Genomic DNA, 27110 nt, shown 5'->3' with positions numbered 1-27110 from the left:
CACACACACACACACACACACACACACACACACACACACACACACACACACACACACACACACACACACACACACACACACACACGTTTGTACTGCTGTTGTTGTGAGGACCTGCCTGTGATCGTGCCCTCCACACTGACACTAAAACACCGGGTGAAAGGAAAAGTTGAGAAGAGGAAGTGAGATCATCGAGCAGTTTCCCTCCTTGGTGTTTGTTCAGCTTGGTCCAGCTCTGAGGATGAACCGAGCTGGGGGATCATTTTTGTTCCAGCAGTTAAAGTTATAACAGCAGTGGAAGAGTTTGTGACTCAATATAATAAAAACTGCCTGGAAAAAATTAAACTGAAATCAAAATAAATACAGTGAGAAAAAGAATTAGATCCACAGGTCAAAATATGAAGTAACAGTGAAATGAAGAGCAGAGGGAGGATGCTGATCTGCAGCAGCTGTTCTGTTACATGATGATGTTTTTCTTCTTCCTCTCTGAAGTTTTAGAGCTGTGAGCAGGTGCTGACATGAACCCAGTGTGAGGCAGGTTATCCTCAATGTCATCATGAAGTTGATGCATTCATGGAATAACGAGCCGAACGCGTTAATATTGATCAGTGATCAGCTCCACCCTGAGCCCTGCACCATCACTCTGTCCTCACACTCTCAGGTTAACCAGGTTAACTAGAATGCAGATGAACACCTGCTTACCGGCTCACCACCTGTCTCACACACACACACACACACACACACACACACACACACACACACACACACACACACACACACACACACACACACACACACACACACACACACACATTACCTTGGCAGGTCAGGGCTAATCACCTCACTGTTGGTCACTTTGTTCCCTTAATGCATCAGCAGCCTCTCAGCCAATCCCCATGGATGACTGAGCGTCTCCCAGTCTGTCTCACACTCACACTCACACACACACACACACACACACACACACACACACACACACACACAGCCCGTTCAGGTATCTTAGTGAGGACCTTCATTGACACAATGCTCTCCCTGACCCCTGACCCTAAACTTAACCATAACCTAATTGTAACCCTGACACTAAAACCACATTTTGAGCCTCAAACGTTCCTTCAAACTTGTGGGGACCGTGAGTGTGTCCTCACAAGGGACTGTTGGTTCTCACTAGTAGAATGCAGATTTCGGTCCTCACAAAGATAGCTAGACAGGAACACACACACACACGTGTTCACACATTCTGAAGACGGGGACATGTGTTGTTGCTGCTCTCGCTCATCGTCAGCAGTTGGTTAAACAAGTTGTTCGTACCTGTGATTTTTAGCTGCTACCTGAGGCTAACTGGCGCTGACAGGTGGAGCACCTCCCTCTAAGTATTACCGCTAACAGGCGTGCTAACAGGCGTGCTAACAGCGAGTATCTGGATGTAGAATTTACAGTAAAAAACACAACGCCAGGGCTGAAGTGTGTTTGAAGGCCAGCAGGGGGCGATAGACTTGCAGCCCTGCAGAAGTTTATGGGTGAAGTTTGGCTCTGACGTCTGTAAGAGGTCCTGATGGGTTTGTGGGTGAGTCGATAGACCGGTTTCACCGTCACATCTTCCCCTCCCCGTCACATCCAGTTTGTGTTGCCAAGATGGCGCTGAGGAATCGCACGTCGCTGTCACGGTAGAAGTCACATGGTCAGAAGTACTGAGCCACCGCCATGCTGCGCCTGCAGGAGCTGCTCAGCTGCTGGTTTGTGTGCTGATGTTGGTGCCAGAGGGGGTTTGATTCACTGTGTGGCCCCGCCCCTTACCTTACGCGGTGGTTGAGTCGCTGTGGTTTTCTTATTGTTATGGTTAGTTTGTGAGTTAGGCTAACATTTAGTCGCAGAGGAACGTGCTTCATGGTTAAAACACCTTAAATAGGAACATTTGTAGGGTCACATGACCTTCAGTCTTCTTGTTTAGTGTGACTCAGAAACTTCCCAGCAAACCGTCACTAAACTGAGTGAGCAGAAACGCAGAGAAAGTTCTTTGCTGGCTTTTCTTGCCGTTCTGCTTCTTTCTCGGGTCATTTTCACGGCTTGATGTCCACTCCAGAGCATCTCTTTGTTTCCTCGCTGACTCGTCTGCTTGGTTGTTATCGAGTTAGACCGCTCTGCAGCCAGGCTCTGTGCTGACTGCACGCTTTGTTTGCTGCTCTCATCCTTCACGCCTGCTGCAAATCAGAAACGATGAGTTACGAAGGCTGCACGCTGACGTGTCGCAGCGCCGTGAGGCCGCAGCCTCGTTTGCGTGCTCCGTGTGGCGCCCGTCACGTATGTTACCCTGTCGTGTATTTACCGCTCACATGTCAGCCGGCCACGGTGTTCACTCCTCACCTCAGAGTTCAGAGAACATTTGATTGAGGACCCGCCCACCACGTGTTTCATTGGCTTTACCTGATCTGTGAGGTCACTTCCTGCGTGGCCAGTTGCGGAGCAGTTTTACAGATGAGCCCAGGTTTAAGGCCGATTTAGAGCTCGCTGTTAAACATGCGTCATAAACACAAAGCTGTGTGGCCTCCTGTACACTTCCAGCTACTTCTGCCACGTCTTATCAGCACATGGTCATGACCCCTGACCCCATGACCATGTCTCCCAGGCGAGGCATTCCACGGCAGAAGCTGAAGACATTACTTCCTGTTTCGCTTTGGATCGACTCAGTGACGTCTGCTTAGACTGCTGCCTCTTTGACCCAAACTTCCAGATGGATGGATGCAGGGATGGAGGGATGGATGGATGAACAGGTGGATGTAAGGTTGGATGGTTGTAGTGCAACCAGCTCCTGGAGTAAAGCTGTGAGGTGGAGTCATGGAGGTAAAATGAGCCGACGACACGTTCGAGGTTGCAGGAAAGAAGCTGAGCTGTGACAGAAGCTTGTAGAGCTCCATCTACCCGCCTCCACGTGGAGCTCGCTCTGCACACGGAGTAAGACCTCCACCTTTGTTCACCCACAGTTATTAACCGTGTCGATGTGTTTCACGCTTCAGAGTGAACTTTATTTACTTGCGTGGTGAAGGCTTGGAGGTCTGAGCACCTGAACAGGTAGAACTGAGGCCCGTTAGACACGTCATAACTTCCAAAACTGTACATTTATGGTTTTCTGGAGGTTCACACCAACGTCTCTCTCTGTGTAGTGTTTCATCCTCCGTGAGATTAAAGGCTGCAGCCAGTTTTCACACATCCACAAACGCCGGCGTCAGCACAGCGTTCTGCAGGAAACGGCGACAGCTTTGACATACAGCGTACGCATCAGCGCGCTCCGATTGGCTGGGCGGACCCGGAGCGCAGAGTGTTTTATGTTCCCATTTCACTAGTGTGTGTGTGTGTGTGTGTGTGTGTGTCCTCTGCATCCGCCCACACTGACTCACAGATTAAGTGCATCAGAGCAGGAATGCTCCTGCTACGTCCCTGTTGCAGTACTTCAGGCTTCTGGAAGAATCCATCCCGGCTCCTGGTGGAGGAGCCTGTGTGCTTCATCCAGGCTGGGCCCCTCCCCTGTGCACACATCCGTACAGTGTGTTATATAAGAGGCGGAGCGGGTGGGGGCACAAACATCTTGCCTCGGCTGACAATGAATAATAAGCTGAGTCCCTTTAAAGCATCGCGCCTCGTGTTCATTATTCATTCTCTGATAGTCAGACCGAAGGAGAAAACAACAGGTAAATGCAAACAGTCAAATACCTTTCACAACAACCCCGGGCTACATGTGCTCCCACCCCTCATTACCATACCCAGCGTGCAACAGGAAGCAGTAACCCCGTCACATGCCCGTGGCAGGTTTAAAAGTCGCCCAGCTGGTAGCGTGCCGTCCATGCTCAAACACCTGCAGCCAGGTGTGTCTCTGAGAGGCTTCCTCTGCTCGAGGGTGGAGGCAGAGCTGGAGCCCCTCGTGAAATATTCCAACAACAACGGGCGACGTTAGCGTGGCTTTGGCCAGCGAATGAAGAACGCTGCAGACTGAAGTGTGACTGGTTTAGAGGCCCACCTAACAGTCTCCTTACATGTGGAAGAGGCTTCGTTTCCTGTCAGGTTTGGGCACCGCCCCCCGGCTCTCGGGGTCAGGTTTGACACTAAAGCTGTTAGTTGTGGTGAAAATGTGCCGTACTGGCCTCACTGAGGCTGCGACCCGGAGCCCCTCCTGCAGTTTGAACAAACAACACTGCCTCGCAGCTCGGGGACGAGCTGAAGCTCCACCTTCTGCTCACGGGGATGAGTTTCCACGTGAATGTTGCAGTTTGAGCATCGCCCTGTAACGGGTCAGAGCGAGGTGTCGCTCTGGCTCCGCCTCTCCTCTCCTGCTGACCCGGTGACCTCGCTCCTCCTTCGTTACCTGCCGCTCACTGAAGCAGCTCGTCCCTCATCGCCGCTCCGCTCGCTGTGTTTTTATTTTTTGTTGTTTGTGTTTATATTCATGTGTGGGCGTACAGTGTGGATTCATCTGCCGCATGTGGGCGTACTTCTGTGACTCTGCAGCGCTGATTGTGTGCATACGCTTAAAAACTGGAGTTTGTTCTTAATTGTCTTTGTGTGTGTGTGTGTGTGTGTGTGTGTGTTTGGGCCTTTGTAAGTTAGTTAGGGAGTAAAGATGATGGATTGCAGCTGCAGAGCCGCCTCTGTTTGTGCAGAGAAACTAAAGCAGTGTTGAATGCGAGTGCAGCAGCCGCCACACTCACACTGAATGCAAACATTCAGGAGGTGAGGGGTGCTTAGCATGAACAGGGCCTTCATGTGACCTCAGCATTTTCTGCTGTAACCAACAGAGAGTGAACATTTCAGGCATCGCACTTCCTTTGCGTTGTGATTGGCTGGACGTCGTCACAGTAACACTGCAGCTGGTTGGAGCTCATGTTGCTACAAACGGTCCATCAGAGGCTCGGCTCTGAGCCGGGCCCCACAGACACAAACGTGTTTACAGCTGCTGCTCTGGTTGTTCTGGTCTCTGCAGGTGAATCGTCTGAATCGCATTAAGGTCTAAAGTTTGCATTATTAGGGGCGTGGCCTCTGTGACTGACAGGTGGATGGTGACGCAGGTGGCTGTAGCTGCTAGCTTCACCTGAGCTGTTGGAGCCTTTTGGAGCATTTTTAATGACATCATGTGACCAATAATATGGCTGCTGTGAAGTTACTATAGAAACAGATCGTTCAGGAAGTCTTGGTGACTGTAAATGGAAGATGGCGCCGTCCCAAATATTTGAAGGTTTGTCTTCATGCTCGCTCAAAAATACTTTTCTAGTTATTTTACTTTGAGTTTACTTTTGTTTGTCTCCTGGAGCAGGAAGGCGGCAGGTGAAGGTTCTTGAGTATTTATACATCCTGATGGACGTCCACCATGGTTTCAGGCGACACCGGTGATTCTGTTGTATGTTAATGCAAAGTGGAGCACCTTAAACTGAAATCAGCCGATGTGAGGCTCGTGTGACGGGTTTGCTGCTCTGCAGTCACCAGAACAGCGTCTGAAACGCCACACACACACCAGGTGGGTTCAGGAGAGGAAGCAGTGAGGCCAAACACACACGTCACAGCCAGTCACACGATTCAGTCACACTGACGGGTGTGTCATAGATGGATGCAGCGCCATCTTTGATGTGTGTGATTTACACACATTTATGGAAGTAGTAACTCTCTGCTTGTAGGACTTGTTAATGTTGTGGCCTCACTCTGTCATCTTGTTAATGTTGTGGGAGTCAGATGTGTCATCAGGGTGTGTGTGTGTTGTGAGCGTGGGTGTGTGTGTGTGAGCGTGTGTGTGTGTGTGTGTGTGTGAGAGTGTGTGTGTGCGTGTGTGTGAGAGTGTGTGTGTGTGTGTGTGTGAGCGTGTGTGCGTGCGTGTGTGTGTGTGTGTGCGTGTGTGTGTGTGTGCGTGTGTGTGAGAGTGTGTGTGTGTGTGTGAGCGTGTGTGCGTGCGTGTGTGTGTGTGCGTGCGTGTGTGTGTGTGCGTGTGTGTGAGAGTGTGTGCGTGCGTGTGTGCGTGTGCGTGTGTGTGAGAGTGTGAGCGTGTGTGCGTGCATGTGTGTGTGTGTGTGCGTGTGTGTGCGTGTGTGTGAGAGTGTGTGTGTGTGTGAGCGTGTGTGCGTGCGTGTGTGTGTGTGCGTGCGTGTGTGTGTGTGCGTGTGTGCGTGTGTGTGAGAGTGTGAGAGTGTGTGTGTGTGTGTGAGCGTGTGTGTGTGAGCGTGTGTGAGCGTGTGTGTGTGTGTGTGAGCGTGTGTGTGTGTGTGAGAGTGTGTGTGTGCGTGTGTGTGAGCGTGTGTGTGTGCGCGCGTGTGTGTGCGTGCGTGTGTGTGAGAGTGTGTGTGTGTGTGTGCGCGACGCGTGTGCGTGCGTGTGGTGTGGAGAGTGTGTGTGTGTGTGTGTGTGCGTGTGTGTGAGAGTGTGTGTGTGTGCGTGTGTGTGTGAGCGTGTGTGTTGTGTGTGGTGTGTGGTGTGCGCGTGTGTGTGTGTGTGTGTGTGTGCGTGTGTGTGTGAGCGTGTGTGTGTGTGTGAGAGTGTGTGTGTGCGTGTGTGTGAGCGTGTGTGTGTGCGCGCGTGTGTGTGCGTGCGTGTGTGTGAGAGTGTGTGTGTGTGTGCGCGCGCGTGTGCGTGCGTGTGTGTGTGAGAGTGTGTGTGTGTGTGTGTGTGCGTGTGTGTGAGAGTGTGTGTGTGTGCGTGTGTGTGTGTGCGTGCGTGTGTGTGTGTGCGTGTGTGTGTGAGCGTGTGTGTGTGTGTGTGTGTGTGTGCGCGTGTGTGTGTGTGTGTGCGTGCGTGTGTGTGAGAGTGTGTGTGTGAGCGTGTGTGTGTGTGTGTGTGTGTGTGTGCGCGTGTGTGTGTGTGTGTGCGTGCGTGTGTGTGAGAGTGTGTGTGTGAGCGTGTGTGTGTGTGTGTGTGTGTGTGTGTGTGGCGGCCTCAGAAGAGCCATTTCTCAACGATTACTGCTGCTTAATGTCACCGCAGTGTCATGCCGCCTTCGGCCATTTTGGCTCAATTGAGATTAAATGCCACAGCGAGCGGTGAGTTATACCTGCCAGGTCTTGGTGGGGGTGTTGTGGTGGGGGGGGGGCTTCCGGGGGGCCCGTTACGGCTCTTGGGGGTCGGACAGAATCTCAATGAGCCCGTTCTCGCCGTTCAACAAACACGCGGAGGACTTATCTCAGCGTTCGATGGGCTCGGAGGACGTGGGGGTTCAGTCGCCTCTCCGGTCTGCTCGTATTCAGCTGCAGGCAGATTTCAATTGAAATCCCTCTCTGGGACGGCCGTGCTAATATTTAAACAGCTCTGCGACCATGGAGGCGTAAAAGCCCCGCCGACCCTCCAGCTGCTGTGACACATCTGCATCCAGAGCATCGCAGCTGAGGCCACAGACTGTATATCAACGATGGACTGAGCCTGCAGTCTTTGCAGTGACCAGCAGGGGGCGAGCTCTTTAGTGTGACTGAAAGCTTACAGAGACGTCACATGACTTATGGCTGACACGGACATGATGTGTTTTAACTGAAACATGAATAAATGTGAGCTGAACTGAGCACGCCCCCACCTGGCAGGGATGCAGTTTAGGTTTAAAGGGTTATAATTGGACCCTTTTACCTCGATTATGTTTGTTTAATAATAACCTGAACACAAAATTGTGCAGATCTGAGATCTTCCATGCAAACATGCAGGTGAGATTAGAGTGGGTAGGTGGAGGCTGTCCTGCCCTGTGGCAGCTGGAATAGGCTCCAACCCCCCGATGACCCTGAACTATGGATGTGTGGAAGCAGGTGGAGGTCGTAGGAGCCGGGCTGGAACTGTTTTTGCCCGGGATGATAGAACGATACGGGGGAGACGGGTCACGTTTAACCCTGACAGCCTGAATTTTGTCAGGTTTAAAGACTTCCAGGAACATGTAGGAAGCTCTACTTTCAGAAAGAGGAAGTTTATTTTAAAGACACTCGTGTTTATAGAAGAAGAAACCTGCCACTGACTTTAATAAAGAGACATTTTGACCTGTTAGTGCAGCTTCTCTGCAGGAATCCCAATAAAAGCACAGTAAGTCCTGAACTCGTAGTTTCTGCAGTTTAAATCGTTCTGTGGAGAGATCGATGGAGTAACTGTACGTTTTATGGCGAGCAGCTGCTGTTTGCTGTGCGATATTCGCCACGAGACATCTGGTCTCCTCTGAAGGTTAACCACGTCGGCCGAATTATCTCCGGCCTGAACACACGTGAACATTTCTGCTTCGGCTCGTATCTTCAGTCACATCCAGATCTGTTGTAGAGATTTATCTCCCACCTGAGTTCATATCCCGTTTCCTCCAATCTGAGGCTTTCATACTGCCTGAAACGGTATTAAACTGGATTATTTCCTCTCGGCTGCCTTATTGTAGGCATGTTTGCATCTGTGTGATTTATGTGGTCAGTGGTTGTGGATTTTCTTCAGGGGGAAGCAAGCAAACAAATTATTTTCTTGTTAGTTTAATTGATTTTGGTTTTACGGCCCCTTTATTATTATCCCTGTTAAACTTGTGCTAAATGTGGCTGTTAGCGGGTCCAGTTTACACAAAGACACCATCACAGCCCGGCTTTTTCCCCACCGATGTGGTCCTGGTCATTTCTTAAGAGGAGTTTTATTCACTTGAACATCCTGAAAACTTTTGTTATCAAATAGGCTAACAGGCTGGTGTTATTTCTGGCTAACTCTGTCCTATCAGAATATGACAAACAAAGTCGTCACTCTGGCTGACGAACTTCAGAAAGTCCAACCCACAAAGTGCTACGTGGGTTTCTAGAAATCACAGCGTGAGGGTTTGGTTACCAGTGAAGATGTTGGACCTTAGATGGTGAGTGAGGTAACAAAGACTCGTCGCCTGAACTCTTTGTGGATCGTGTTAAAACGCCGTTGTGGCGGGCACGGTCTGTGGTGCCGTGCAGGGACGGCGGACGCGCCTACACAGCATCTGCAGTCATGCGCAGCAATCTTAAATACTGTAATGGGCCCTGTGTTTGGTAAAGTAAAGTGCGTGCTGAAAAGCTTGAAAATGTCATCGGGTCCGCCGTGGTCATTCACAGTTGTCACGTTCGAGCCAAGGCTGAGCACAGCCGCTTTGGCTTTGGTCCACCTCGTGACCATTTAGCTCCTGCCAAAACTTTACCTGCTGCTCTGTTTCCAGCACAGCGGTCCAGTACAGATCACTGTAGATGCAGAGCAGCCACCCGCGTGCTCTACCTTCCTGTCATCGTGAGGTATTTACTTGGAGCAAGCACCCTTCCTCACAGAGGCTCCAGAGTTTCCTGCCAGAGAACTCTGAGGTCCCTGAAACAGACACGCTCCTCAGCATTGGTCTACTTTGTGCCAAGCACCGCCCACAGCTCACACTTATACAGGGGCTTGATTGCATATAACGTTATCCTGCTGTAACCACCATGTTAGCCTTTTCCAAAACATGAAGACGAACCACACGGAGCCAGATGCTCAGACTCACGACCCTCCAGAAGACCTGTGAAGGTAGAGAGCCGGTCTCAGCCGGGTCGAACGGCGTCTTCTGAATTCAAGGTTCAATCAGCACTCTGGAGTAAACAGGGAGGCTGAGCAGAGTCTCCGGCTTCTTGGAAGTCAGCATGTTAATCCAGTAAGATCACCTGTGAGCCCCACACCCAGGTGTGCTGTGAGAGTTTCATGACAGCTGGATGAGCTCCAGCCGCACGAGAGCCAGAAATGGATGAAATGTGACCGAAACCAACTCGGCTAAAAGTCCTCAAACTGGTTCTGAGACTCAAAGAAAGCTTTTATTTCTAACTGTGAGCAGATTTATGGGCATTTATTCACAATAGAAATCAGACAAAGTCACGCTGCATCTTCAGATGAGGATATCGCATGTATGTATTCACTGAGCAGCCACTCGAGGAGGACAGTTTGGATGCAAAGTGTTTGGAACCAAGTGTGTCGACAGAAGCAGGAACGTGTTGGATTCGTGTATCTGAGGATTTTCAGGAAGTTTCATATACACGAAAATCTCTGCTCGGTTTCAGGTTTGTGGGGATACCAGTGATCTGAGTTTATGAACAACATCCAGCATCTGTGCTGCTGTTCCCTCCAGAGTCAGCCGTGTTAGAGATGAGGTTTTAAATAACTTCAAGCAGGACCAGTGAAGTGTTTCCCGATGCAGGAGATCAGTCCTGCGCTCCCCTCAGAGCTCTTTCTGACGCACTGACGGGGGACCAGAGATTTTGGGAAAGCCTGAGCCAGACAGTAGCTGAACTGAAAAGTAGGGCAACACCCTGCGTGAAAGCCTGCGTCACCTCCTCCTCCTCTTCACCTCGCTATCCCCCCGTTTCCTCTCTTGCTCTTCCTCCACATTTTGATCGGTGAAAATCCGCGGCCCTTCCTCCCTCCATCCCAGAGAAATCCCACACCTTTATTGCTTCTTTACACCCGGCTGCCCCCACAGGTCCTGATAGCTTTACCTAGCTTTAGACACACACACACACACACACACACACACACACACACACACACACACACACACACACACACTGCAGAGCAAACTCTATTAAAAAGAGGAGGGAGTAGCTCAGGTGGATGAAAGCAGACAGGTTTTTCCTCGCTCTCCTCTTCCTCCTCCTCCTCTTTCTCAGCCTCAGCGAACATCACACAGACGCTGTAGAGGAGGCAGGTCTGCAAATCTACAAAGGAGACCTCTTAATTAGAGCTGGAGCTGCAGTTTATGTGCTGAATTATGCATTTATCACAGCTGAGAGGGGACTCGAGCCTTTCACACGCTGCATCGTGTGTCTGTTAGTGAGAGCTGGGCATCATTTCCTCATGCACAGCACCGTCACTACCATTGCATGTCACAGTGAAATAACCAGAAAGTGTCGCTATAAACGATGGAGTTTAATATATTGGACCGTAAATGTGAGATGTAGACTGATGGGCGTATCCATAGTGACCTGGTGATGTCACCTACGAGACTGGGGCGCCACATTTTGAGGCTGTTAAAGGTGAAGCTTGAGTGCTGCATCACTGAAAACGGGTTTTTGTTTCTTTACGGCGGCCACATCAGCCTGCTCAGAGCGGCTGGAGGAGGACAGGAAGTCGAACACTAGACCAGCACAGAGAATCCTGTCACTTCAAAATAAAAGACCCCAGTGAAGAGACGCTGGAGCGATTTAAAGACGAGGATGAAGAAAAGTCGACGACACGTCAAAGCCTCGGAGTATTTCAGGTTGTTTCTGGGAGATCAACTACGCTTACGTCACGCACACAAAGCGGCGTAGAGGTTGGTCCGAATGTTCCACTTGAGATGCACAACAAAGTCCTGATGAGCTTCTCCTGCAAACAGGAGCTGAAAAGTCTTTATTTCAGTCGCTCTGAAGAAGTGACGAATGCAAAGATAAAAGTGAAATCCAGCCTCAGAGAGAGCTGAACGGTGTAACCTCAGATCTCGCTCCCCTCTCATCTCTTTGGTCCTCACATCAGCGGCAGCCCCACAAACTCCCCCAAAACAGAGAGAGAGCTGAAGTATTGATTTCTGAGCAGCGAGGCCCTCAAAGACTCAAACCCTCGCTCCCCTCTGAAGCCGCCAACATGCAGCTGGGCAGCTTTAACAAAATAAAAAGGCGAATCACACATGAAGCCTCCGGGATCCTTAAAAACACGCTGGGCAGGATCGCAGGGGCAGCAGCCCAAGCAGAGAAGCCCACTCCTCCCTCTCCACAGCCACCTCCTCCAGCTTGTCCGTGGAACACCAAGGCGTTCCCAGGCCAGCCGAGAGATATAATCCCTCCAGCGTGTCCTGGGTCTGCCCCGGGGCCTCCTCCCGGTGGGACATGCCCAGAACACCTCACCCAGGAGGCAGCCTTGTGCCTGAACCACCTCAGCTGGCTCCTTTCGATGTGGAGCAGCAGCAGCTCTACTCTGAGCCCCTGCTGGATGGCCGAACTTCTCACCCTATCTCTAAGGGAGAGGCCAGCCACCCTTCGGAGGAAGCTCATTTCTGCCGCTTGTATCCGCGATCTCGTTCTTTCGGTCACTACCCACAGCTCGTGGCCATAGGTGAGGGCAGGGACGTAGATCGACCAGTTGAGAGCTTCGCTTTTACGCTCAGCTCTCTCTTCACCACAACAGCAGCGTCCGCATACTTCCAACAAGTCATCATCATTTTCATCAAACCGCCAAACCCAGATGGTCAGAACTCGATTGGTTAAAAAATGTTAATTATGTAATTATGAATTTTAAATATGACTTCCACTGTTACCCGCCTCCCACCCTGTAACGGTGTGTGTAAACAGGAACTTTTTAAAGTGGGCGTGTTTCTGTGACGATGTGGTTGATGCTGCTGGTCAGGCCTCTGAGCATGAATCGTTTCTGTAGCTGGAGCTGCTTCGGTGCTGCTGCTTTGCCGTGTTAGATGTTTGTAGATATGTTTCTCATCACGTTTCGTCCCTGAACGCTGCAGAGAGACTGCACATCGTTTTAGCACCTCCCCCTCCTCCCCCTCTTGTTGGGATATTTTCTGGTACTTTCTTTTGTTTGTTTGCTTTCTTCTATTCTTGGAAATCTGGAGCTGATGCAATGATGATATTCCATCGTCCTCCTCAACACACACGCGCGCACACACACACACACACACACACACACACACACACACACACACGCTGCATGATGAAATTCATTGACTGGAGAAGGCAATGTGATGTGAGGACAACAGTGAGCAACGAGAGGAGGAAGAGGAGGAATGCAGGGAGACGATGGGAAGAATGAGGGAGGAGGAAGAGTTGTGTTTGTGCTGATGTTGGAGGTGATGGCTGCACGTGTTCGTCAGTTTGTCCCTAATGACACATTAATAGCACGCCCGCCGAGCTTCATCCTCTGGTCGAACTCTTGAACCCGAAGGCTGCGGCGCCATGTTGGGTTGGAGAAGCAGCTCATGAGCAGCTCGGAGCAGTGACGGAGGAATGACCATGAGTCATGCAGAACCAGGCAGGTTCTGCAGGGGTTTCTTCCTGTTCAAAGGGAGCTTTTCCTTCCCGCTGTCACCGAGTGCTTGCTCATTGGTGCAGGGTGATTAGCTCACAGTATCAAACCCCTGTTGTTGTGATTTGGTGGTCTGTAAATCAAACTGAGGTCAGAGTCAAACTCTCTACTTCAGTGTTTGTTTCATTTGTGCTTCCTGGGTTTCCTTCAGTGCTGAAGACGAAAGGCTGGGATTGGTCGGGCACCGGCTTGTAGCTCGTCACGCAGAAGTATCGACAATAATTCTCTAAAGTCTTGCCAGCTGTAGTTGCTTGGAGGTTAAATGTAGTGTCTGCAAAGAAAATATTAGTGAAGGTGTTCGCCACCTGGGGGCGGAGTCTTAGCAGAAGGTGTCACCTGTACAAACTGCAGTACAGGCCTCAGACACTAATGAGCCTGCAGCGCTTAACAAACCATTGAGTTTGATGTCAGATGAACACTTTGACAGTCACAGTAATGGTGTATAATAATAATAACAATGATAGTAATAGTAGTAATAATAATATATATGTGATAATAGTATGATATAGTATGTATGATAATGATAGTAATAGTAGTAATAATAATAATAATGGTGATGCAGCTGTAAAAACGAGGTTACGTGTTCGCTCATGTCTGAACGAAGCTTTTTTTCTTCACTTTCTGTTGATAGATTTCATTTTTTGACTCTTTTTAAACACTTTAATTTACAATTAATATCTTTAATGTTGTGACTGTGAATAAGAGGAAAAGGGTGAGCTGTGGCAGACCTGCCCAGGGTCAGCGGGTCGTCTTTAAACGAGGTGTTTAGGTGCAGGTTTAACTCAAACACGAGCTCATTCTTTCACACACTCGGGCTTCAGTTTGGTGGTTTGTGATGTCAGCCGGTGTAAACTGATGCAAGCCTACATTTCTTCCTGCTGGTGCTGCTTCACATTAAAAGCGCTGCTCAGCAGGAGGCTTTTATTGTGATAAAGCTTTGTTTGTTTTCTCCAGGTGTAAGAAATCCTGCTCTCTCCAGGATCCCGCTGACGTTTGGGACAATTAAACCCTAAAAACACGGCCCTGTGACTCGGCGCTGTGGCTGCCGGTGGAGGTTTGCTCGCGTGCTCGGCCTCTCCGGCGTTGGTCTGAAGTGCTCTGTCGTTTCATAACCTCTCGCTGGAGGACTCGCCTCGTCTGCTTATTGAGACTCGTCAGTTTTGTTTCTCGAGTGTTTCCTTCATTTGTCTCCTCTTCAGCAGCTTTCCACCCAGCACATCGATCTGTGTGGGCGTGTGTGTGTGTGTGTGTGTGTGTGTGTGTGTGTGTGTGTGTGTGTGTGCGTGTGTGTGTGTGTGTTCGTGTGTGTGGGCGTGTGTGTGTGTGTGTGTGGGCGTGTGTGTGTGTGTGTGTGCGTGTGTGTGTGTGTGTTCGTGTGTGTGTGTGCGTGCGCGTCCTCTGCAGCAGTTAATGACAGAAGCCGAGCCCGCTGGCACTCTAATGATCGGCTGTTGTTCCCCGTGTGTGAACATCACAGCCGCGGTGCTGATGATGGACACAGACGCAGGTTTCTGGGAGGCTGACTGCACGCTTAAACATGATTGGTCCACATGTGCAATTACAACAAACACTCTGTTTTCTTCTTGAACAGCATTTTTTCTTGCAGTTTCTGCAAGTTTGATAAACAAGAATGTCTTTAACACTTAATTAAACTAAAAAAGTTTTTACAGCTATTGGTTCCTTGCACTAAAGCCTGCATTTTAGCTCCGCCTCCTTGGGAAGTCTGTTACTACAGTGACCTCACAGCAGCCATGTTATTGGTCACATGACGTCATTAAAAGGCTCCTACAGCACAAACACGTCCAGAGGTCCAGTTCAGGTGAAGCTAGCAGACAGCTAGCAGCTACAACCACCTGTGTCACCATCCACCTGTCAGTCACAGAGGCCACGCCCCTAATAATGCTAACTTTAATCCTTTGAGCACCAAAACGTGATTACGGTTTTGTTTCCGTGTAAATCTTTCAGGATATAATTCTGCTTGTTTGAGGTGGGGTTTTACCTGTGGGTGTTAACTACAGGCCACGCCCCCAGGCTGACCTGCCAGACACACCTGACATAATCATAACAGGATAACTGGACTGTTTTCTGGCAGGGACGTGAATCTGTTATTCTCCACCAGACTCCATTCAAAAAACCATGAATTTAATCTCAGCCTCTTTGATGTGCTGCTGCCGGTTTCTTTGTTAGCGGGTTAGTCTGATGTAAACAAAGCAGCAGCTCCCGCTTTGTCTCCATAAATCAAACTTTTCAAACTTGGACTGAGAGTCAGTTTTGATTGGAGGACAGAGAAGGTGCGATTAATGAGGCTTCATGATATCAGCGTGTATACATGTAATTGTGTGTTTACAGTAATCGGTGTAGGGTAATGGCCCGCCCCGAGCCTGCCTTGTTAGCGAGCTGCTGCGCTGGAAGCTGTGAGGCTTCCTGCTGGGAAATCAGACTTTGGCCAAATAAGTGAAAGTTTTTAGGTTTCAGTCCAGATTCTGTCAGAAGTGTCGAGATGTCGCTCAAACGGACGAATGAACAGGCGTTTGTATCCTCCCCGGGTCTGATGAACAGAGGAGGAGGAGCAGGAACAATGGAGGCGTAACGACACTCGCAATTTAATACCAGCTCCTCTTCCTCCTCCTCCTCCTCCCGCTTTCATCTCCTCTGCCTCTCTGTGTCGTTTGGGTGTGACGGACTGAAACAGGAGATCGCAGCACAGACCGAGGGAACTCCACACACACACACACGCACGCACGTACGCACGCACGCACGCACGCGCGCACTAATTAGAGAGCGAGACAAAGATGAAGGCAAACTGAAACATCCTGCTGTGTGTGTGTGTGTGTGTGTGTGTGAGGCCTTTACGCCACTGCTTAATCCCGTGTCGTGTAATTCGTCCTTTATCTTTTCCGTCATTTCTTGATGGCGGATCTTGAACGGTGACGACTAATTGGTTGCAAATGTGCTGAGTGGGCGGGGCTTCTTGTATTATTACAGCCAGTTAACAAGATGATATGCCAGCGTTTGTTAAAGCTGGTGGGCGGAGCCTAGAGTAAAGGGGATTTCCAAGGTCACCCACACAGTGACGGTAAATGAGAAGTGTAAACGAAGACGTCCCATTGGTCTGTTTTCAAGATGTCTGGCGCTCAAAACTCGCAGGATGAGGTGTGTGTGTGTGTGTGTGTGTGTGTGTGTGTGTGTGTGTGTGTGTGTGTGTGTGTGTGTGTGTGTGTGTGTGTGTGTGTGTGTGTGTGTGTGTCTTCAGAGGTGCAGTATCAGTGTCTGGGGGTGTACCGTCATGGCAGCCTGTTTTCACACAGCATCGCTGAGCCACTCGGCCTCTTTGATTTCTTATAAAATATCAAATTGAATAGACTCAAAGTGCATCATTTTGGCCAATTTCACCTTAAATTTTACTTTTGTTGGGCTGTAAAGTTAGCGATGGTTTTAGAAATCGTTTTTATTATTTTTCTGTGTTTTGGGGAGAATGACGAGCAGCATTTCTGCACCTGAAAGATGACCGCAGTTCCTCTATCGTCCACTAGAGGCTCCAGCAGTGAGTCAGTCCCCATAGACTTCCATGTTAAAGCGAGGCGCTGCAGTCCAGCCCGTGATCGAGCAGCTCAGAGAGCTTCCTTCAGCAGTGATGTTCTCAGTCTCTGTCATCACTGTGGACAGACTACGTTGCTTCAGCTCGTTGAGGTTTGCAGCATTGGTTCATGCACAGCTCTCTGAGCTCTGCACAGCAGCTCCATTCTCTCCTCCTTCTGTTGCAGATCTGCTCCTGTGCTCGGATCCCAGTCCTGCTGACTGGTCTGAGCTTCAGCTGTGGGACACACATGCTGGTATACAGAGGAGCTCATGGTCCACTCAGATCATCATCGCGCTCACTGCTGTGTGAGCTGTTTGGTCTCGTCTGTTCCAGCACTCTTGTGCTTTGTTCAGATGCAGCTCTGCAAACTTGAGCCACGCTGCCATGACCTTTAACCTTTAACATGCTGACTGAGGCCTGATCTGACCTCACTGTGAATTTGCTGCAACATCCACACAGACGGAGTGGACGTAGCTGTGTGTGCATTAAGAAGCAGCGTCTGATGTGAGTGATGTGGGCGGGTTCAGTAAGCCTGCAGGCGTAAACGTGCACATACGGCCTGTGATGATCACACGCGACACATCACATCATTCACAGGTGATATCGAGGATATCCATCCGCCCTCGAGCAGACGGCACAAAAGAGTTAAAAACTGATCTTTTGTGTCGATGCAGGGCGGACCCCACCTCCACAGTGTTTGGGTGAGAAAGTGATTCATTCCTCTGACAAATTAATTTTCTTCTTTTATTCCCAACTTTATAAAAAAGGACTTAAAACAAGGAGGGGGGGGGGTTCAGGGGAAACGGCCTGCGGCGCTCCTAAACACTCATGAATGCTTAACGAGGACGCGGAGACTGTGGCACTGTGGGAAACGAACACGGGACGTTTCACCAGCACGCCGTCGCTCGCATCTCGCACACAGAGCAGCGAGTTACGGCGGCAGGATGGAGAAGAAAAGACTGAAACAGACGGGGAACAAAACAAGAGGATCTGACAGTGCAGACACACACACACACTCTCACACACACACACACACACACACACACACACACACACACACACACACACACACTCTCAGCTGGTCAGCAGAAGGGAAATTAAGGGAGGCAGGGAGGGACAAATGAGGGCGACGGGGGTTAAAGGGAAGAATCACAGTGGAGGAATGTGATTGGCTGGATCGGCACAAAACAAAGCTGCAGGTTGTTTCAGATTCAGAGCCGCCGACCTTCGAAACACTACCCCACCATGCTGGTGTGTCCTTGAGCAAGGCGCTGAAGCCCCGCCCGCAGTGATCAGAGACGGCGTGCAGGAGATTTGAAGCTTTGGTTGAGCGAGCCTCCGAGCTCCTGCCGGCTCAAAACATGGACACAGCGTCCAGGCCTGAGAGAGACGCTGAAGGAGCGCCTTGTTTAAAAAGTCCAGCAGGGGGCGACACCTCTGGCTGTAATAGAAGTAGAAACTGCTCTTTTCTTCCCCTCGCTCATCACCCAGCCTTTAAAACGCCAACATTAAACCTCATCTCGAGTGTCCACCGCAGGACTTTGCTGTGAGACGCTCGTCTCAAAGTTTTCAGGGTTTTTTTTGGATAGATTCTAAAAATAAAACAAGCTTTAATCCACATCAGGTCCACGCTGGTCTACACGGACACATAACAAACTGGTACCAACCCCAACCGAGACCAGCTCACACCTCCATCTTCATCTCTAAACCATCAACAGTCAGCTGGTCGAAGCTAAACTCCCAACAGCCAAAAACCCACAGATACAAAGGTTCATACGAAGGTTTTTGGAGGCTGAGGACAGGACCAGGATGTGGCTGCTGTCAGGACAAGAAACCGACTTTTTAAACAGCGTGACGTTGCGAAGGAGCCATTCAGAGGCAGATATCTGATGATGAAAGCCAATCAGACGAAGAGGGGACACAGGTCTGTGACGGTGAGCTCGAATCTCAGAGGAAATGTCACAGCAACAGTTCAACATCGTGATCTCACGGCTCATGTTTCTCTTTATTTTATCAGGTGCTTCTTTATATATTTATCACATCTTTGTGTCAAAGTAAAACTGCTCTTCGTTGTTGATGTGAACTCTGTGCAGAAGAAAGGATGAATGATAAAACCAACCTCCTGCAGGATGGACGTGACCGAAGGCCGAGCGTGTCTCTCTGCTGGCCCCTCCATGTTTAGTGTGCAGTGCCGGTTTTGCCTCTGAGCCAGGGGATGGCGTGCGTTTAGTCCGGGAAGTTTTCCTTTACTGGACGCTTATCCTTGGCCTTGGGTGTGTCCGTGAGCTGGATGGGTACACGGATGCGCGGCCTCAGTTTTATGGACGACTGAGTTGATGTTGCACGGCTCCGGAACGAGCTCCTCGCCTTCTGCTATTCCACACATCTGAGTTTTGTTGTCTTTGTGTCGTTCGTGTTCAGGAGACCTCGCACTGCACACTGCAGGGAACAGCTGTGATTGGCTCGTGCAGGCGTGTGGTCAGGCCCTGATTTAGTTAGCGCTTCATTTGCTTTTGCATTCTGTTGGTGGAGTGGGAAATGCGCGAATCCAAAATCCCGATCGAGATTAAATTGGTGTTAATGGTGCGGCCCCAGTCTGCATGCAGTCTGCTTAAAGCTGCCACACGGATAATCTGCATGTTTGTAACGTGCACTGAGGAACCGGCCAGCTCAGCCAGGCTTCCTCTGGAGAAATAACAGGTTTTAAAAGGAAAGTGCTGAACAGAGTAAACTGTATGTGTTTTGGTTCTGAGCTTCAGGCGATGAAGTTTATGTAAACTGATAAACCTCCTGAAAGAGCCCAGCGAGAGAGAGCGCCACAGAGAGGGAGGAATGAAAGCAGATGAAAGTTTGAACTTGATGGAAGACGCTCCCGTTAATTGTCTCGAGCTCCTTCTTCTTTCTTTCAGTCTTCGTTCGTCTGATCTAAACGCCTTCGTCTTCGGCGTGTCGTGTGGAAGCGGTGACGGACTGGCTTCACCTCTCCGCACATGATGCACCTGAAGTTTACATCATCTGATGCAAAAGATTTCACACAGTAATGAACCCTAACGTCTTTGTTTCTGTGGCAACCGTGCGGCCAGAAAAAAACTCGCCTGCCACGCAGATATTTGTGCGTGCGTGTTTTGAATATAGCGGTGAAGTGCTTATATTTCTTTACATCATCTGACATTTGAAAGTAGGAGAAGATGAACTCGCTCAACCGAACTTTGTCTGCAATCCGTCAGGATGGAAATGTGGTGATCTCCGTCAGGCTGTGGTTACATAAAGGACTGCGAGGGAGGTTCAGTAATCAGATGACCCTGGATGAACAGCTTAAAACAAAAGACAGTAATTAAAGGGAAAAAATCTCTGTGTGTATTCAAACCAAGCTGGAACCTCCAGTGAGCACAGACGTGGATCAGTCCCCACAGACTTTGGGTTAACTGAAGGAGATTATCTGACAACCACAGTCAGATCAGGGGAGAAAGCCTCGCCCCTCAGGGTTCCTGGGGTCTCCTTTACAGACAGGGTGAGGACCTCGGCCATTCAGACTAAAGGTGGTTCGAGTAAAGATGAGATGCCTCCATGACACCTCCTGGGCTTGGTGCTTCAGTCACGCTGTACCAAGAAGAGTCCCGGGCACAGTGGAGACATCTTTAAAGAGGAGTTTATTCAGCTTACCAATCAAACTGTTAGCTGATAACTTGCTCTGCACCTTTTCCTCACCTGCTGGTGAGGTTTGAAAGGGCAGGTGGTTCGCTGTGGCTTCATCCATGTTTGATATAAAGTCTGTGGTCTTTGAGGTCAAAGGGCACCAGGACTACATATCCAGACATTGGCTAGTGTCATCAGCAGTGTCCCTGCTGTGGTTCATCGGTTACTTTCTTAGGCTAAAACTGTGCATGTGATAAAATGAACATGTTGAACACTAAAAATAAGCTCTAGGAAACTTGAATGAGCTTTAGCAGAGACTGCAGCAGCCTGATCGGGGAGATTGGTGGTTTGGTCGTGGCTCTGTTTTCTTTCCTCCTGCGGCGTGACTTTCAGGACTAAATGTTTATCCGAGGCGCTGATGTTCAGAGAGTTAAATGTGTTTTTGCTGCCTGCTGCTCTGCTCTCGTCTCCTGACAAATGGAAAGTCTGAAACAGCATGGAGCGCTCCTTATGCTCAGTTTATTATCTACCTGAACACCTCTCATCCTCCGGCTTCCCTCGCTCTCCATCTCTTCCTCTCCGGCACTCGGAAGCCTCCGTGAATTTCAGTTTGACAGCGTCGTGACGTCCGAGGCCCTCTGTCTTTTCATCTTTCTTCCCCTGTTTTCTCTCCCTCACAGGAGAAAACCTCATTTTCTGTGTCTGAGCTACTCTGCTGGCCACCTCCAGGTTTCCCTCCGTCGCTTTATCTCTTTCCTCCCACTTTCAGCGGCTCTTTAACTTCGATTTTTGCCGTCTCCTGCTGTTCAGGGCAGCATTTCTTTTTTAACCGCACACCACTGTGGAGGATTTTCACCGAGATTAGCAGCTATTTCCACAGTTTCACCATCCGCCCACCATCCAGGGATACAGCATAGTACAAGATCCCAAATTATTTTTGGGTGTTGTTAATGCAAACATGCCCAGCCCACTTACCATGTTAGGACGGCAGCTGGTGTCTGTAAAGGCAGAAGGAAACCACACATACTTGCTGTCGAGATCCCGTGTCCGAGATCACGATTGATTGAGAAGTCTATTTTTGGTAACCGAACTATAAAGTTAAACAGCAAACATGAGGAAGACTCTGTTCTGTTTTCAGTGTTGATCCCAGTAAAGTAGTTTTTGGATGTGCCTCACACACCATCTGTCTGCTGTTTAATATCACCCCAAACAACAGCCTCCTAAATGAAAATCATTTTCTGTAGAAAAAGGTATAATGTTTATGAATGGTGGATTAACTGCAGGCTTCTCGTGGCTGTTTATTGTATATTTTAGGATAAAACCACAGGTTGTTTGACGTTTATTGGCTTTAACCTTCATAAATCAAACAGATTTTTTTTTTGTCTCGGTGTTAGTTTTGCAACCAGCACATGGCTCTGTAGTGTGGTGGATTACACATTCGCTGAGCAAGCTCGTTCAATTCAAGGCAAGGACACAAATCCCCTCTATAGTTTGTGTCACGAAGGGCATTCGGTATAAAACTCCTGTAAAAGCCAATATGCACATCTACCTGCTACAGCGACCACCACATAGACACCAACAGATTAGCCCGAAGTACCTTTGTTAGTTTTGCAACCAGCAGATTGAAAGTAATGCCAGGTTTATACTAGATGCCAACTTTAAAACAGCAACCTGCAAGACTTCAGCAATCTGCTAGGTTCAGACTCTGAAGAGTTCTCGGTTTGGTTTAGACCCCGAAGAGTTCTCGGTCAATTTTAGACTCTGAAGAGTTCTCGGTCAATTTTAGACTCTGAAGAGTTCTCGGTTTGGTTTAGACCCTGAAGAGTTCTCGGTTTGGTTTAGACCCTGAAGAGTTCTCGGTTTGGTTTAGACCCTGAAGAGTTCTCGGTTTGGTTTAGACCCTGAAGAGTTCTCGGTTAATTTGAGACTCTGAAGAGTTCTCGGTTAATTTTAGACTCTGAAGAGTTCTCGGTTTGGTTTAGACCCCGAAGAGTTCTCGGTCAATTTTAGACTCTGAAGAGTTCTCAGTTTGGTTTAGACCCTGAAGAGTTCTCAGTTAATTTTAGACCCTGAAGTGTTTTCAGTTCATTTTAGACCCTGAAGAGCTTTCGGTTAATTTGAGACTCTGAAGAGTTCTCGGTGGTTTAGACCCTGAAGAGTTCTCGGTTAATTTGAGACTCTGAAGAGTTCTCGGTTTGGTTTAGACCCTGAAGAGTTCTTGGTTAATTTGAGACTCTGAAGAGTTCTTGGTTAATTTTAGACTCTGAAGAGTTCTTGGTTAATTTTAGACCGCGAAGAGTTCTCGGTTAATTTGAGACTGTGAAGAGTTCTCGGTCAATTTGAGACCCTGAAGAGCTTTCGGTTAATTTTAGACCCTGAAGAGTTCTCGGTTAATTTGACACTCTGAAGAGTTCTCAGTTTGGTTTAGGTTTCAAAGACTTTTCCTGGGTTTTTTGTTTTGTTAGTTAATTGGTTTGTTTTTGATTTGTTTTGTTAGGATAAGATGGGTTTTGGGTTCATCTTGTCTCATTTTGACAGTCTAACAGTTTTGTAGCAGGGCCTTCGCTGATTGTCGCCTTGCTGATTGTTACATGATGACAGGAGCTCCTGGGCTCTAAAACACATCTATTTAAATGATAGCTGGTACCATCTCAGTCAGCTCTTTAAAGATTAACATCATAGACACAATGTATTCATGTTTGTGTTTAGCTCGTTGTTTCAGAACAACGTATATTTTATTTAGTTTTACTGAATGATGTTTGTCGGTGCGTTTGAGATTTCTCACTCTGAGCCTTTTTCGTTGAATACGAATGAGAGAGATTTGTTGCACATTTGTCCCTGTGTGCAGCTTTGATGGTTAACTGCACCTTTCATAGACCGTTATGAATATGGATGTGGTTCCATTTGACTTGACGAGGCTCGATTAAGTTTAGAGCACATGTCTGGATTGCAGAGACGCTGTCAGAGCAGCAGCTGTGATATTTCAGACTTGGCATACGGAGGCTCTTCATTCAGTCCTCCTCAGTCTGCCGTGCGAGCTGGATCGAGTGCAGCAGTGTGATGTTAATCTTACACCTCCTGCCTGGTGGGAGTGGGACTGAAGGTCAGCCAGTCACGACTCAGCAGGGAGAGAGGAGTGCGTGCTCATGGTTTCCATACAGCTCCCACTTGTTCTGTGTGAGCGGGTTTGAAGCTGAGCCGATGGATTTGAAGGTATATGAGGAAGGCTAAGTTTAGCTTCCCATTATAACTCTCATCACTGTGATTGTCTTTATGTAGGAGAGAGCTCTCAGGAGGCTTCGGCGTGCCAAGCCTCGCTGCATATGTTTTACAGAATCCTCATATCTTTCTAAATGAATGATAATGAAAACTCGAGTTCAGTTGTATTTAAATGTGGTGCTTCACAGTGAGACAAAGACCCTGAAGCATCAGAGACAGAACCCCGATGATCAGACGAGCCTCGTTAACAGGAGTAGACCTCCAACAGAACCGAGCTCAGGGAGGGGCGGCCTTCCACTGAGGCCGCTGTGGCAGGTCAGGGGGGAAGAAGAGGAGCTTATCATAGTGGACAGATATCATAGATATCGGCGCTGGAGCTGTGGTTCGAACAGCACCAAGTCCGGGAACAGGAAGAGGAAACATACAAAAGTGCAGCCGTGCACACCTCTGGGAACCAAGCTGAGCTCCTTGGTAGTTAAAGGTGCAGGTGTGAGCGGTCCTGATTACAGCAGGACCCTTACATCAGTGTCTGACAACGGAAACACTTTCATGTCCTTAGGAAATATATTAAATACATCTCAGTGACTCATTCACTCTCAGGCTTCGCTGTCAGGCCGAGGATACTGTAATCTGGAGCAGCAACAGATCGAACCATCAACCTCCCAGAGAACGTTGGGATTGGAGGAGATGATGGGTCTGAACAGGCCAATCACAGTCGCTGTGGTCTGCATCGATGTGATGTGTAGTTACATTTCTCTGAACAGTTTAGTTTCACGCAGAAGCTGAAATGTTCTGCTCGTGAAACACTTCCTGTTACAGACAGAGCGCCGCGGCACATCGTGTCGTAACATCTTAGGATGACGGTTAACGGCAGATTAACGTTGGTTAACGGCAGATTAACGTTGGTGTGTAACTCTGATCTCTGAAATGTTGAAAAGTCGAGACCCAGAGTTACTGTAGTGTTCCTAATAAAGTGGCAATCAGCCATAAATGTCATTTCTGATGTGAGGTTAAGATCAGTGGAGGTGTGGCCTGATGGCCTTTCCCTCACCAGCAGCCTCTGAACTCACCGTGAACCTGTTTGACTCGGAGCCTGAATTTCCCAGCATGCTCTGCTGTCATGAACCCTGCAGTTTGAACTGGGAGACAACGGTGAAGCATTACTGGGTTTACTGGTGTTTATTTGGAGCTGCTCTCCTTCTACTATTCATGAAGTGACGGCAGCTGGAGCAGAGAGACGGATGTGAGCAGATGTGAGCAGATGTGAAACGCAGGAGAGCGAGCGGCTCAGACACGACGAGAGCGAGCAAGGCCGTCCCTTTGTTCGAGCTCAGCCGCAACAATTTACATGAGAGCCAAGCCTCCTCGCAGCCGATTGGCTCACAGAGCCTCCCGCCTCATCTCGCCTCACCACCACCACCGCACCACCCTCCCTCCCTCCTACACCACGCTTCAGCCAATCAGGACCTCACACACTCTGACCGGGCGAGCGAGGGGCTCCTCTGATGGAGAGAAAGTAAAAGAGAGGGTTTTTTTATTTGTGGTGTATGCAGGGGGGGGAGGAGGGGGGGGCTAATAGATGAGCTGGAGGGAGGTGCAGGGGACAGTTGTCTGTGGAGTGATTGTGCCCCCTGCTGGTGCTGCAGAGGAATAACCACACACATAAACGATCCCATCACGGGAACGTCGTTGATCCTGTAAGCTTTAAACACGAGGCAACGATCCGTGAGCTCTTTAATCAATCAATCAATTAATCAATCAGTCAGCAGCACCTTCACAGGTGGCAGACACAACATGTCCTGATAATCAATTTAAAGTCAGTCAGAAGGTGAAACATCGAAGTTTCACATCAGTTTTAATTAAAATCTTAAGTGATCAGTATTATAGATGATATAATTAATCTATAAATAGATCATTTATAAAATATAAACTAAAAATAAAACCATGTAAATGAAGAAATGACTTAAAGAATAAAACCCTGAAAGAAAGAATAACGTGGAATAAACTTTGAGTGATTCTAACAGTTATAAAAACAAAGTGAATCAGAGAAATATTTTTGTCGTTTCATAAATCTGCAGCCCGTCTTTCCTGCGCTGCACTCGCTCTTCAGTGCACGGGGAGTGTGTGTGAGCTCGGTGACTGCGAGAGGTCACGGCGCTGATCAAATGCAAACCGTTACAGCGTTCAGCGCGTTCTGCACTCAGCCTCACTGCGGTCCAGCTGTCCTTCAGGATCTGCTGTCCTCGAGCGTCCAGTGAACTCAGCGTCCAGGCGGAGGCAGCGAGAACGTCCGAGTGTTCTGGGCCACGCTGTGCCGCTCCGCCGTGCTTCAGATAAACACAAAATCAATCATGAACTGTGGGTCCCACACACACACACACGCACACACACACACACACACACACGCGCACACACACACACACACACACACACACACACACACACGCACACACACACGCTGCATTTGTACAGACAGTCCAGCTGTCCACACTCTACTATAATTGGCTCTTCTATTTGACAACAGAGTTCAGCTCAGCACTGTTGACATAACACAGCAATGAGGCTCTCTGGGCATGAGACACACACACACACACAGACACACACACAGACACACACACACACACACACAGACACACACACAGACACAAACACAGACACACACAGACACACACACAGACACACACACAGGCTCGCAGAGCTCGGTCTGTGGGTCTGAGCCTGACCCTGAGGGGATATTTCCACGTCTGCGTCGATGATTCAGACGAGGTTAATAACCATTAACAAGTTAAAATCCTTTGATGTTTGTGTCTGCGCAGGTCTCCATAGGGAAGATGTACGAGGCCCAGAAGACTGTGGTCGATTAACAGGAGGCGGAGTCAGACAGAATTGACATCAGCGAGCAGATCACTGCCCCGACCTCCAAAAGCAAGAACGCCCAGCAGCTCCTCGTCTGGATTAAACTGTTTAATGTCACTGTGAACGGGTGGGAGAGGGGGAGATGCATTATGGGAGATGTAGGAGGGTAGAGGTGGAGTTTAGTGCTTGAGTTTTGTTTTCTGGGACACACCAATCAGAACGTTTGATGAGTCACGGGTCAGCGATGATGCGTTCACTGAGAAACTGAAACATTGGTAAATAAATTCACTTTAATCAGAGTTGGAGCAGATTTTCAGTTTAAAAGCCTCCAGATGAAATAAAGATGAATGAAGCGTTCGAGTGTTTGAGTCTGAATCACTGTGTGCACTGACGCTCAGCAGGTTGCTGGTTCTATGCCAGCTGTCGCAGGTGAGAGGCGGTACACCTGGACAGGTCGTCCTGCATGTCTGCAGGCTGCAGCAGGGAGGACATGCTCCACGCAGAGAGGCCTCCACCTGCTGGGAGGTGATGGTGCTAACCTCTGCACCATCGCACCTCTTCAGCTGCTGCGAGGTTAATGATGCTAACACACCGCTGGAGTCTGAGCTCTGGGACGTGATTGGTCAGAGCGTCCGGCTCGCACTTCTGACAGGTGACATCATGGCGGCTGAACTCGACCCCTGTGAATCCAGCTGAAACCGGCCAATGAGCATGTTTGAACACACCTGAGTCCAGCTGTGAGCTGAAGCGTGGTCAGTGGGAGGAGGAGGTGGAGCGCTGCTAATAATAGAGCCTTGTTGGTTTAAGAGTGACC

At 49.1% G+C, this 27110-nt stretch overlaps 1 protein-coding gene and 1 long non-coding RNA gene across 2 annotated transcripts in view; both read left to right on the top strand.

Moving 5' to 3' along the window:
• LOC120738316 (LYR motif-containing protein 4B) overlaps positions 1-26653 on the top strand; it is a 43802-nt gene extending 17149 nt beyond the window's left edge. The window contains exon 5 of the mRNA XM_040039507.1: positions 26257-26653. Within this exon, the coding sequence (XP_039895441.1) occupies positions 26257-26304 (48 nt within the window). The 3' untranslated portion in view covers positions 26305-26653. The remainder of the gene's footprint in view (positions 1-26256) is intronic.
• On the top strand, positions 12-26256 carry LOC120738318. Its single transcript, XR_005696941.1, has 2 exons — positions 12-5689; positions 16159-26256. It is a non-coding gene; the product is annotated as an uncharacterized LOC120738318 (long non-coding RNA).
• Positions 26654-27110: the final 457 nt, after the last annotated feature.

This window comes from Simochromis diagramma, unplaced genomic scaffold, assembly GCF_900408965.1.
Source record: "Simochromis diagramma unplaced genomic scaffold, fSimDia1.1 OVJJ01000567.1, whole genome shotgun sequence".
In the NCBI taxonomy this organism is placed as follows: Eukaryota; Metazoa; Chordata; class Actinopteri; order Cichliformes; family Cichlidae; genus Simochromis; species Simochromis diagramma.
The sequence above is the reverse complement of the archived record's forward strand: the minus strand, read 5'-3'. Positions and strand labels throughout refer to the sequence as shown.